The sequence below is a fragment of the Acinonyx jubatus genome, chromosome A1, assembly GCF_027475565.1.
Source record: "Acinonyx jubatus isolate Ajub_Pintada_27869175 chromosome A1, VMU_Ajub_asm_v1.0, whole genome shotgun sequence".
Lineage (NCBI taxonomy): Eukaryota > Metazoa > Chordata > Mammalia > Carnivora > Felidae > Acinonyx > Acinonyx jubatus.
This window is the reverse complement of record NC_069380.1, coordinates 186,636,201-186,648,395: the sequence shown is the minus strand read 5'-3', so window position 1 is coordinate 186,648,395 and position 12,195 is coordinate 186,636,201. Positions and strand designations below refer to the sequence as shown.

At 42.0% G+C, this 12,195-nt stretch overlaps 1 protein-coding gene and 1 long non-coding RNA gene across 9 annotated transcripts in view; one reads left to right on the top strand and one right to left on the bottom strand.

The window, feature by feature from the left end:
* Positions 1-12,195, bottom strand: part of EBF1 (EBF transcription factor 1) — a 388,437-nt gene that overhangs the window by 10,159 nt on the left and 366,083 nt on the right. For 4 of the 8 annotated variants that reach the window (XM_053199629.1, XM_027033273.2, XM_027033265.2 and 1 more), the window contains exons 12-16: positions 7,332-7,397; positions 6,172-6,349; positions 5,350-5,529; positions 1,499-1,693; positions 1,089-1,157 (exon numbers count right to left, since the gene is read on the bottom strand). In XM_053199629.1, coding sequence (XP_053055604.1) covers positions 1,090-1,157; positions 1,499-1,693; positions 5,350-5,529; positions 6,172-6,349; positions 7,332-7,397 — 687 coding nt within the window. In that variant the 3' untranslated portion in view covers position 1,089. The remainder of the gene's footprint in view (positions 1-1,088; positions 1,158-1,498; positions 1,694-5,349; positions 5,530-6,171; positions 6,350-7,331; positions 7,398-12,195) is intronic. The other 4 variants (XM_027033277.2, XM_027033289.2, XM_027033299.2 and 1 more) reach the window with 1 other exon arrangement.
* LOC128311044 (uncharacterized) overlaps positions 1-12,195 on the top strand; it is a 416,015-nt gene that overhangs the window by 390,425 nt on the left and 13,395 nt on the right. The window lies entirely within an intron of this gene.

Genomic DNA, 12,195 nt, shown 5'->3' with positions numbered 1-12,195 from the left:
AATGCAAAGCATCCAGTACCGAGTACATGTATACTCTGTACAAATAACATAAACAATATACATATACATAACATACATACACATAATATGTGTGTGTGTGTGTGTGTGTGTGCGTGTAAGAAACAGAGCTGAGAAATCCCAGATGAGTATGCCACCCTCCTGACCCCTCTCGACCCCCATGGCTGACCTCCATCAGTGAAGATGGCATGACAACCAATGAAGGAAGGCACTGTGGGGAGCTGTGTGGGGGTTAGGGGTGCAGACTCTGCTGGGGTTTATATTCATCTCCACCATTTACGGGCTGTGCCTTTAGGCAGGTGTTTACTCTCCTTAAACTTCAGTTTTATCATCCGTACAATGGAGATCATAATATCCTCATATTTCACTAGGAAGTTGTTAGGATTAAGTAAGATAAAGAGTGCTCAGTGCTTAGCACAGCGCCTGAAACACGGTTCAGTGCTAAATAAATGGCAGCTGATTATTTTATTGATCTTATTTCCCTGCCAGATGCCTTAGGAATCCTGGATGCATCCTTTTTACCCACCTCTGAGTAATAAAGTGCTTGGGAGAAAGAAAGAGGAGATGAATTTTTGAGCCTGAGTTTGAAGCCAGCTTTGGCCACACACTACTGCCAGAAATCAAGCAATTTCATAATTTCCCTAACCTCGAGTTTTCTCATCCATAACGTAGGGGCTTTGAATGCCCAACACACGCTCCTGCTGTGAGGGATGAATGAGCTTGTGCAGGTCAACGGTACCAGCACATGAGAAAAATGTAAGACACAGTGGACCCATTTTAAAAAGGGTGGTTTTTTTCCCTCAATGAATAGAGAGGTCACCTCAATTCTTGGTGAGTCTTATTTTCCATATTCCGTGATGGGGACAAATATTGAACAATTTTAATATGACCCAGAATACTCTAGTCATATTTTGGGGGTTCTGGTTCCCAATAGTCAGTGTTGGGCCTTTGGTCTATAATGCTCTAACCTCAGGGCTCTGGTCAGGCCATGGCTCACCCACTCCCCATGATCAGACCCACATACGTTCACGCTGACACAGTCAACAGGTAGGGAAGGTTGAGTGACCTACTTCAGGAGAATGCCAGTCCCGGGAGAGACCCTGCAGTGGAGAACTTGCTAGAGTCCACAAAAGACTGGTCTGATTATGGCGACCACAGGGAATGAAAGAGGAGAAAAGAGAAATGATGACATTAGTAAGTGGAAACAGTATTCTCAAGTAAATCCCGGGCCTGAACAGAATTGCTGGAGTTGAAAGAGGACTGCTCAGGCAATTCCAGTAGAGGAGGGATGCGTGGGGCTAGGGGCTAGGGCCCAGGGCCAAGGACAGTGAACACAAAGGAACAAAAGAAAGGAGGGCACAGAGAGGCAGGCTGGCCCAAGGCTGATGCCCTTGCACCAGTGACGCATCTGCTTCAGGCCCTGGGGGGTCGGGGGAAGGGGGTGAAGTCAGGGCATTCTGTTGGCGTGGGTGGGGCTTACCTTGCAGGCTGTTCCCGTTGGTGCTGGTGCAGGTGGGAGGTGGGGAGGTCTGGGGTCTGACGACTGGTGCAAAAGCACTCTTCTGTTTCACGGCTGAGACCATGTTGGCTGGTGAGAAGGAGAAGATGCCCGAGGAGCTGCTGCAGTTGGAGGGGAGGCTTGTGGAGGAGGCCATGGTGGGGCTGGATGGCACGACTGAGTGGGGCAATGGGAAAGGAGAAATCAGCCTCTGCTGGCATCTTGAGATGAGGCCCTTCACCCAGCCACCCTGCTCAGGCCACCCTTCCAGCATGACCCTTCTCGAACTCTTGGGATCTTGTCTGATTTCATCACTTAGTACTTGGCACGTGCTACCTTTCATTGCTGGTGGTCTTTTATGTATTTATTGTGGGCCTACTATGTGCCGAGCAGTGTGCTACGCACTGGGGCATCCCAGGCCAGGAAACAAAAGTGCTCTCATTAGGGATAGAGTAGCACAAAATAATGACAAAGGTGAGCCTGCCAATTCTGCAGAGGCAGGGAAGAGAACCAAAGAAAGCTTCATGGAAGAGGAGTCAAGGGAAGCATTCCAGGTGGGCCTGAACTAAGGTTCTAGCAAAGTGGCTGGGGATATAAGAGGCAGGAGGAGGCCAGCCTGAGACAGCGTGGTCACTAATGGAATGAGAGATGTGAGGAAGAAGGGTAGGTGGAAGGCCATGTGGACAAACAGACTGCCACAAGCAACATTTGTGGATAACGCAAAACTACAAGTCAAAGTTCCAAATTCTTTCTATCCCCCATGGAGCTGTACATGAATGCTTGTGAATTAATAGGCAGTAGGATAGGAGCTTTATGCAAATACTCACAGTCTAGTAGTAGTGGGAATGTGGATTATCGATGATGGGAGAATTTTGGCAATTCAGAGAGGGAGAAAGCCTAGTTGCTTGGAGACATGAGTTTGGTAGATGCACATTCTCTACCAACACGGTCCTTTCAGCCTGGCCATCCATATCTCGCTAGCTGCTAATAGTCTCATGGTTACTTCAGGAGACAGATTTGGTACAGAGTGAGTCCTCTCCACTCAAGACCAGTATTTTCATACACTCACCTTCTATTTCCTCCATCTCCTGGGGACAAGTATGAATCCTGCCCAGTGATTTTCAGGCATTTCATTGAAATTCTAAGTACTTCCTTCTACTGTATTATTTTTCACGTTATGTAATCAACATTACATACTGCTTTATCATTCACAAGAATCTTCATGTCGTTTTCATCTTATGTCACTGCCAAAGCAATCTTCAATTGGGGCCTATTACATCTTTTTTATACCTGAGCAAGCCGACCAAGCTGAGTCTCAGAAAATAGTTTAGTGACATGCCCAAGGGCCATAGCTAGAATGCAGGGAAGCCAGGAACCAAAACCAAATTCAGTGTCCTTTCTACTACACCACCCTGCAAAGGAAACAGATAACCAGGGGAAAAGGTCTCCTTCCCATGAGCCCCCCAGAGAGTCTAAAATGCTGTGTAGGTGGCTGGCCTTCCCTTGGCCTCTTGGCTGTGGAAAGTTAGGGAAGCGGGAATCAAATGGGAAATAGGCAGCAATTGCCATCAGGGGGAAATGACCCCTTGTAATCAGCCCTCGGCACTACACAATCCAAAGGCACGGAATGCTTTACGGAGCAGAACACAGAGCCGCCATCCTCAGAGTTTTCACAAACATTTTCTAAACTGTACTTTTTCTTTTAATGAGGCCAGCATTTTTATACATCTCTTAGGATTTGTAAATGTGAAAATACGCTCAATAATAACACCCATTTAAATTGCAAAACTCCTGCACTGGAGGTTTGATTTTTAAATATTCGTAGACTTGAAATCCTGCTGGTTCACTGAGGAAGGCAATTAATCTCCTTGGCAAATGCGATCATTATGTGTATTTAGAGGTGGGGAGTTTGAGGGGGGTGGTTAACAGAGGAAAGGGTGAAATATAGTCAAGCAGCTCCATTTGTTATAACGTTATTAGTTACCAGCCACCACACCAGAAAGTGTGTTCACCAGTGGAATGTCTTATTTTATTTTTTATTCTGTTTGGAATTTTTCAACATGAGTGGTTTATGAATAATTAAATATTATGGAAGCAAAAATTCAAATCAGCTGGGCTTTGTGTTTATTGTTTTATTTGCATTTATGCAGATAAAACCATCCCATCTGAGAGCCTATTTGAGAATTTAATACTATATTTGTGAGCACTGAGGAAATCAATTAATGGAAATTAAATGTTGGAAGTTTCACAGTCCGACAGATGCAATCTCAGGCTGAAGTTGCTGTGCGTCTGCACCGGCTTGGGAAGACAGCAATCCAAGCCCCTAAATTGAATTGCTACCATATAGCAATTAGTTTATTGATTTAATTAAGAATGCCACCTTTTAATTTTCAGGTCATGATTGAAACATTTTCTGATTGAGTAGATGGGAGAACACCGAAATGATAGATCTATGAGAAACAACCTTTCGATGAATCAAAATCCAATGTGAAACTGGTCCCAAACACGGACTCTTGAGTAGGCAGGCATAATGTATGCAGATTATTTGGGGAAATTATAAATGTTCAAAAAGCTGCTGATTCCAAACAGATAAAGTGGAAATATAAAATTTAGCACACACAGAGCATAAAACATCACCCAGAAAGTAAAAGGCTCTAAGTATTACTCTCAGAAATAACCACTCTCAAAAGCCAAGAATGACCTTTCTTCTTTCAAAGGATTAGAACGCTCCACATTTCCAATATTAGAGACAGCGTGGTTTTTAGGTTTTTTGTGTTTTTTTTTAGCCAAGACTCGTTTTTAAAAAATAATGAATATTCTTTCATTTAACAACACATCTTCTATCATTCCACAAATGTCTAAGAGTTTGGCCTCATTTTACAAAACAGAAGAGTTACCCACACTGTCCAAGATAAACTTGGTTATCTATGTAAAAATCGTCAGAGGCAGATAAAGAGACTGTAGAAACACAGCCCAGGACATTTTATAAGTAAAGATGCCAGTTCCCTGAGGTTCTTTAGATACAATCTAAATGTTGCACCAAAACATTCTTTAAGCTCAACTTCTTTAAGACAAGGAAGGACATGGCACCAAAAAATAATTCTTGTACATGTGTGAGTGTTTTTTTTCATCTTGCCAAATTATTGGAAAAAATAAAGTGGTTTTTGTTTTTGTTTTTGTTTTTTTTGGTCTGTTGTTGTTATTTGTTTTTAAGTACACATCAAGCACAGAGGAGAAAAATTCCAAGCATTTAAAAAAAAAAAAGGAGTCATATTCCTAAAGGGAGAGATTTTAAGTTTTACACTATTGGGACTATGCTGCAGTAGCAGCATAACTTATTATTATGATTCCATCATCATGATTCTTCAGGTTTACTGAACGTGCCTCTTGTGGGCCAGGCATCAGGACAAGCTCATCACATGCACGATTTTATCTCACAACAACTGTACGGGATGGGTGTTAGTTCCTTCCCCACTTTGCAGATGCGAAAACTGAGACTTAGAGAGGAGAGAACTTGCGCCTGGCCACCGGTCAGTGACTGGTAGAAGCAGGAGTCAAACCCCTCTGCAACGGGACTTGAAGCTTGGGTCCTGGCGATGACATCACAACACTGCTTCGGGTTGCAGCACAGTTCTGGCCAAGAGGGAGACTTTGGGATGAGGAAGGTGAGGAAGGGAGGGCAGAGACAACGGCGCCTTTCACAGCATCACCTGGGACCCCCTTGAGTGGTGGGGGTCCTCAGACTGAGGAGACCTACACAGTGGGCCACACAGCGTGACGCCCAGTTAACCGAGCAACACGCGCAGAAGTGCAGGACACACAAGTCTACTTACTGGCGTAGGGCGAGTTGGCAGCTGAGCCGTTGAGGAAGGTCGGAGAGCCGCCCAGGTTGGACATGGCGGCAGTGCCGTACCCGTTCATGCTCGTGGTGACGGAGTTATAGTTGGTCTGCTGGGGGGTGGTGCTCGGCACGTACCCATGTGGTGACACGCTGCTTGAGTTGCGGGTGAAACCTGAGGGGTGGGGGTGAAACCGGGATGAGGGTGGCAATCCTGGGAGCCTCGGGAAAGGAAGGGCTCTGTTTCTTGCCCCGCTGCCGCATCCCAGAGGGAAGGGCTTGGGTGATTCATGTGTGTGGGTTGGTAGTGCTAGCTCTGTGATTAAAATGGGAAGCGAGCAAAACACACATTTCTTAGGAGATCATAAATACTTAGCAGGGCCGTGAGAAGTGGCAATGCAGGGCCTATAAATTATCATTTTGGAGCAGAAATAAATCCCAATCTAAGAGATGTACCCTGGAGTTAACAGGTTCCTATTCCCTGGGCGAGGATGATGTGCTTTGGCCCCTCAGAACTTTAATTCCAACCCTCTTTGCGATCTGTCATTCATGGTTTATGGTGAAAAGTCAAATGGAGAGATGGCTAAATGCATGCCTCCTTTCTAGCCCCTGAACCAGACTGCCAGCTGCGAGCGCTATAACCCAAATTCTACAGTAATATCTGATACACAGAAACTAGGAATCTCCCCTTTTGGAAAAAGATGTTTTTAAATAAAAATTGTTTTATGCCAAATAAGTGGTAGGGGTGGGGAGTGGGGAGCACTCCGAGGTTGGGAAGGGGCAAGGAAATGGGGAGGGAGAGAAACAGGCTCCTGACCCTGATTGGTGGCCTGTGACGCCTCCGAGACATTCACAGCCAGTTGTCCACTGAAGGAATTCACGCCCATCATTCCCGCGTGGACCGAGGTGTTGGTGAGGGCCGGGAGCTGGCTGTGGTTGCGGGGGACACTGTACAGAGCCTCTGCGATGTCAGCGGCCCTCTTCAGAATAATTTCCTGCAAAGTAAAACAATACTCCATTTAGCTACCCTTAGTCATACTCCCAGGAAAACCATTTTTTCCCAGTGTTTACTATACGACAGGCCTGGTGCTCAGGGCTTCCAGTGCTCTAACTGCATTACCTTCTGCAACCTCTCAGCAAACCTGGGAAGAAGTCTCATCATAATGGGCCCATATCGCAAATGGGGGACTGAGGCTCAGAGAGAGGCCAAGAGCTCACATAAGGACACTAACCTATTAGGGATAGAGCTGGGCTTCATAACCTTGTTTGACTGACTTTGAAAGGCCATTGTCTTAGCCCCATATTACTACCCTTCCATATTACTACCCGCATGTGACAGCATCATGGTGTCCCCCAGACCCCTACCCGGCAGCCAATAACACACAGGAACTCTGGTGGTACATACACACACACACACACACACACACACACACACACACAGAGGCTACAACTCCTCTCCCGTACGTACTAAAGCTAAGGGAAGGCTATAGATAACTATCTGTGTCCCTGAGTATTAGTGGAACTGTGTCTCCTGGACACTGATTCAAGTCACACACAAAAAAAGAGTGAATGATTGCCCAGACTCCTAGTTTCTAGAGCAGTTTGACTCATATACATGGAGCTGCTCTGTGAATAGAAGCAGACAATTATAGTCAGGCCTTATCATTCTTTTTAGGAGAGGAAATTAAACCCCCTTTTCCTCCTAAATCTGCTTGAAAACCTGAGAGGAATAAAATAAAACACTGGTAACCCTCTTCCTCAATTATGAAGTACATTCCCATGGAAAATTTGTTTTAAATGGAGTACCTATTCTCGTAAGGAAATGATTCCACTGAAAAGGTAATAAGAGATTTACAGAATAAGAAAGAAAGGAATAGCCTTATGTCTCATGTCTGGATGACACAGAACTCATGCAAGTGGTTTTGTGTTTTTCGCCCTTTTTCAACACAATAAGGAATCTTCAATAGTCGCGCTCACCTGGTTGTTGTGTGGCATCCCATACAGCGCTTCCACCAGGTCTGCAGCCCTTTTGAGTATTACTTCCTGTCAAGAGAAAAGCAGATACAGTCGTCTGAGTGAAGGCCACTTGTCCTCATCTCTTCACAGGACCACGTCATACTTTGTCAACACACTGTTTTAAAGGCAGTAGCTTGGGAAACCCCAGAATGCTGTTAAATCACCAATTTATCCCTGTTCACATACACACTTAATTGAGTCAAAAGGTGAGCATCATTGGTACTGCAGGATAAAATACATCACTCAATAGTCTGCCATAGGCACGATAAAGCACTCATATGTTTATTGCTGAATACAATTGCGAGGTCATTTACTAGATTACTACAATCGATGTCATTCAGTGCATGTTATGAATCCCTAAGATGTGTTTATTTAGTACTTAATTGCTTATTCCAGGAACCATGACCTTATCAGACAGGTCATTTTCGAGGGATTTCCAATCAATCTTTGGCTACTAGAAGCATGTAGCATTAAACTTCTTTTGTTTATCTCCCTTGTGTGGTAGAGCCATGACATAAGGGAGTGATGGAGTAAACTCACATTCTGGGGCAATGCACTGTTTGTCAGAGGCTCTTACAGAAGGATTCTCCTGCCCCCGGAAGCTCCCTCTGCACCAATTTTCATGACTGGCACAGTCTGTTTCTTTTACAGCAATTCTTTGCTATTTCAGTATTGTTTGTCATTTTCCCCATTTGCTCATTCATTCTCATCCTAGATATATGCTCTGCTTTTCATTCTAGTTGAAGAAAAATGTTTCCCTCTTTTCATTTAGGTAGGCTTCTGTATTTAGCTTGTATGCTTGTTTCTAATAGCACACTCTACAAAAGTGTGTGTGGTGGTAATTTTTTTCATTCAACCAAAAGAAGTCACTCTGTCTTCATTCTGACCTAATTTTCTTCATATTCATTTAAACTGGAGTATGAAGAGGAAAGTTAGGCTTGTAAAATGGAGGCTAATCAGAGAACCAAACATACAGGCATGATTATCAGAGGTGATTTGCAAGAAGATATGTTTACTTTTTTTTTTCCTGTGGGTAAAGTTTCAAGAAGTTAAACTTTAAATATTTCACACAATAGATTTCTTCATGGAGAAGCCGTGCTATTCGATTTTCGTATACTGTAGATGCTGATCAGAAAATAGGGATATAATTACATTCATTTTGCTGTCACCATAGCCTCTTCAAAAATCCTTGAACAACTCTTGAAGTGACAAGCTTTTAGATACATATTAACATTTTTCAATTTTAAATTTTCTGTAATATAAGATAAAATAGTTGTCACACTGCAGTAACTACTTATGACATATATAATGTCCTAAATTCAAAAATGAGATAGAGGGGTTTTCACTTCTCAATAAACATTTATTGAGCCTTAAGCTGCTAGACCCCGTTTGTAAAACAGTTCAGTTATTTTTTATATAAGGAATGAAAAGCATTATATAATCAATGAGGTTTGAATCAATACATCCGAAATAACTTATTTTTTTTCCTTAATGCAAGCTACAAGATAATTTACCACTTTTTGTTTGCCGTATTGTCTGACCACACCAGTTAATAATTTACTACAGTATGGGCACACTAAACCCTATCCCCATATCAAATTCGGCCCGTGCTGCTTTCACTAAAACCTCATGGCGTTTAGGAAAGATTAAAACAAAACAGGATCAAGTTAGTTTATTTACTAAGATTTGACTTCTCTGGGTCTATGTTCATTTATTTCTTCAAATAAATATTTATGCCAGTGTTTGGATTTGGCAGAGAAGGTATTTTTCTTTCTTTTCATTTTAGGGAAAAAACAAGATGAGGTACAGTTGGAAACTGCACTTGTGAATTTCAATCTTGGAACACTATCATTGAGGACTCAGACCAGTGCTTATTTTAATTAATTACACAGAACCAGGGAGGAGGGAAGTTCAAAATAAACTCCAAGATCTTTGAAGTTTTTATAAACCTGAAAAAATTTCAGCTACTCGTGTATGCTATACAGTTTACTCTCATATATTTTTGACTATAAAGGTTTTTCAGTGACATAATCCAATTGTTTCTTTTTCTGCTTATTCAATACCCAGAGCTCTCATCACCATTTAATCCTCTGAAAATGAAACATGTGAATCTTGCTTTATGAAGTTACATCCTTCTTCTATCCACGGAGCTGGGTTATGCTTTCCCAGTAGGCACACTGCCATAGGTGGGTCATCAGCCCTGCAGCACTTCAGACCAGCAGTCTTGTAGACAGCGAACCTGGATTTCTTGCCCTGAAAGTGATTTCCTTAAACGATACCTTGCCCATTTTAAAATGTCCTTCACTGCAGTATGGACTTTGGGATTTAAGGGAGAGCCCACATTTGGTTCAGCTCTGCCATTGTGATTCAGCTTCTATTAGTTATTTCTGCAAATGGGAAGGAGAAAGGAAATTTCTGGGTCCTCTATGAGTTAGTGCAATGGACCTGCAAGGTGCTTGGATTTTGGTGACCAGAAAATTGCTCTCACCTCCATGTCATTACGCTCCCAGTGAACTAGCCCCCAAGCGTGTTTGTGTTGGGGATCTAATATATTGCCTTTCAATCAGAGCTGAGAGCCACTGAACACACAGACAGAACATGACGAGCAGGTCAGGAAAGCAATAAAGATTTTACAGAGCTGTCCAAGGTGCTAAATTTACTCAATAATGGGTTTGGCACCATAGTGTTAACCTCTCATTTACTACCAGTTTGAGGGACTAAATTGAAGTAGCTGACTTCATTTACCTTGAAATGTATATTTTATGACATTATGTAAGTAGATTGAAAGGGCACTGCAGTTTTAACAATTTAAAGGCTAAAGCATGTTTAAGATGAAACTTGAATATTTATTGTATATTGCACTTAAAGTATATAGAATGTTAAAATGTATTGATTAAATTTGTAAAAGGCATTATAAAAATGACAGGTAGTATAAAAGATGTATGCCTTTTAAAATCAAATTGATAGTGTATGCTATCTCTTCTGTGGTCACAAGTGTAATTTTTTCGCAGTTTTATATGGTAATTTGAAAAATCTGTAATTTCACATTAGGAAATGATTGAGCCTGGGATGTTAAAGAAAAAAAAAAAAAAAGAAATTTCCCATAAGGGGAAGAACTGGATGTTTCATATAATCTTTTGTCTCGGAAATTGTTCCTAAAGTCTTATTTTTTGTGGCATTAGGAGGAAGTATAGTATAAGGCTCCTTCCATTCTAATATGCAATTTTAATATTTCTGAAAAGAAAGAACACTTGACTAGTACTAATATCTAATTTTTCAAGGCATTTATTTGTCAGGAGAGATTTTCTCTTCTTTTCATAATGTTTAAAACATCTCCCTGCTTGCAGTTTAAAACATGAAGGTAGAGATTAGATTCTCCTAAGATAATTAATCCTATCCTTAGATTTAAAAACATATCCCATTGGGGAATAAAGAAGATAAATACTAGTATCCTAAATATTGAAAAGCCCCAGAGTCTCCTTATAGAGCTAATGCTTGTTCTCCAATCTACATCCTGATTCAGACTATTTTTCTTTTCATGGCCTTGATTTCTTCTCTCTTACAGAAACAAAAAATGTTTACTCCTTGAAATGAACAACTTTCACTGATCTATTTTCCCTCACAGTTAAAACCTGGCTTCCCCTGTCCTATTATGACCATTGGTTGACGATAATGTGAGTGGGGTCTGCAAAGAAAAAAAGGGATAAGCTATTTAGAGTCTACAGAAACACTGGGGAGACTCAACTCTGAGAAATAGTTCAAGCCTAATTGTTATGGGTTTTTACTTATGTTTTGCAGCCTTTATAATAAAGATGCTGAATGGGCTGCAAAGACAGAAGGAAGATTCATCTTTATTTCCTATGTTGCAACCCCCTCAATTAGCAAATAATTTTTGAGCCTCTTGTTGCTCCAGTAGTCAACAAACTGATACTACTCTCCAGCACTTTTCAAGGCACATTATCTTCCCAGAATTAAGGTACAGGGTTCTATGGGGGTTACAAGAGATTCTCCCCATCATCTGGTCCTACCCTCTATATCCAACCTCCTCTCCCTGCACATCTGAAGAACTGCTCTCTTTTCTGGTCTAGCTAGTCCTCCCTAGCCTAGAAGCAAAACATTGGCTCTTTCCCATCTCCAGACCTTCACTCCTTTTGCCTTTCCTTCATCTGGAATGCTGGCTTCATTCTGTGCCCATTCTTAACGCCTTCTCGTCCTCCAAAGCCTGGTAATGAAGGTGGTGGTGGTTTGGTAATGATAAAAATAACTGTTGTTTATTGAAAGTGGAACATTAACTCACCCAGTCTTCACAGAGAGCATCTCAGGGTACTGCCCATACCACCATTTGGCAGGTGAGGAAACTGAGACTCAGAGAGGTCAGCCAACTTTCCCTGAGTCCATATAACTGCCATTGGCTGAGCAGGGATTCACCCTCAGGTGTCAGACATCAGAGCCTGTGCTCTTGAGATTTACACTGTTCTGTCAAAACTGATTCCACCTTCACTGCAGCTTCTAATCTCTCTTATTCTAACTCTGAAAAATAGTGCTGAATATTCCATCCAGCACAGCACAGAAGTAGATGCTGCGGGGTCCTTTTGCTCTGATTTTAACTATGTTAGTCTTCATTATCCACAACTAGACTGTAGGCCCTTTGAGGCCATGAATATCTAATCATCTTCTCCAAGCCCCTAGCACAATGTTCAGCAAAACACAGGCCTTGAGAAAGTCTCGTTGAAAAGTTTATTCTAAGATAGTTACTGGTGTTTAAAAGCGCATGCTTAATTTATATGATGAAATGACAAGGGCATACATTTGGCATGGTTTATAA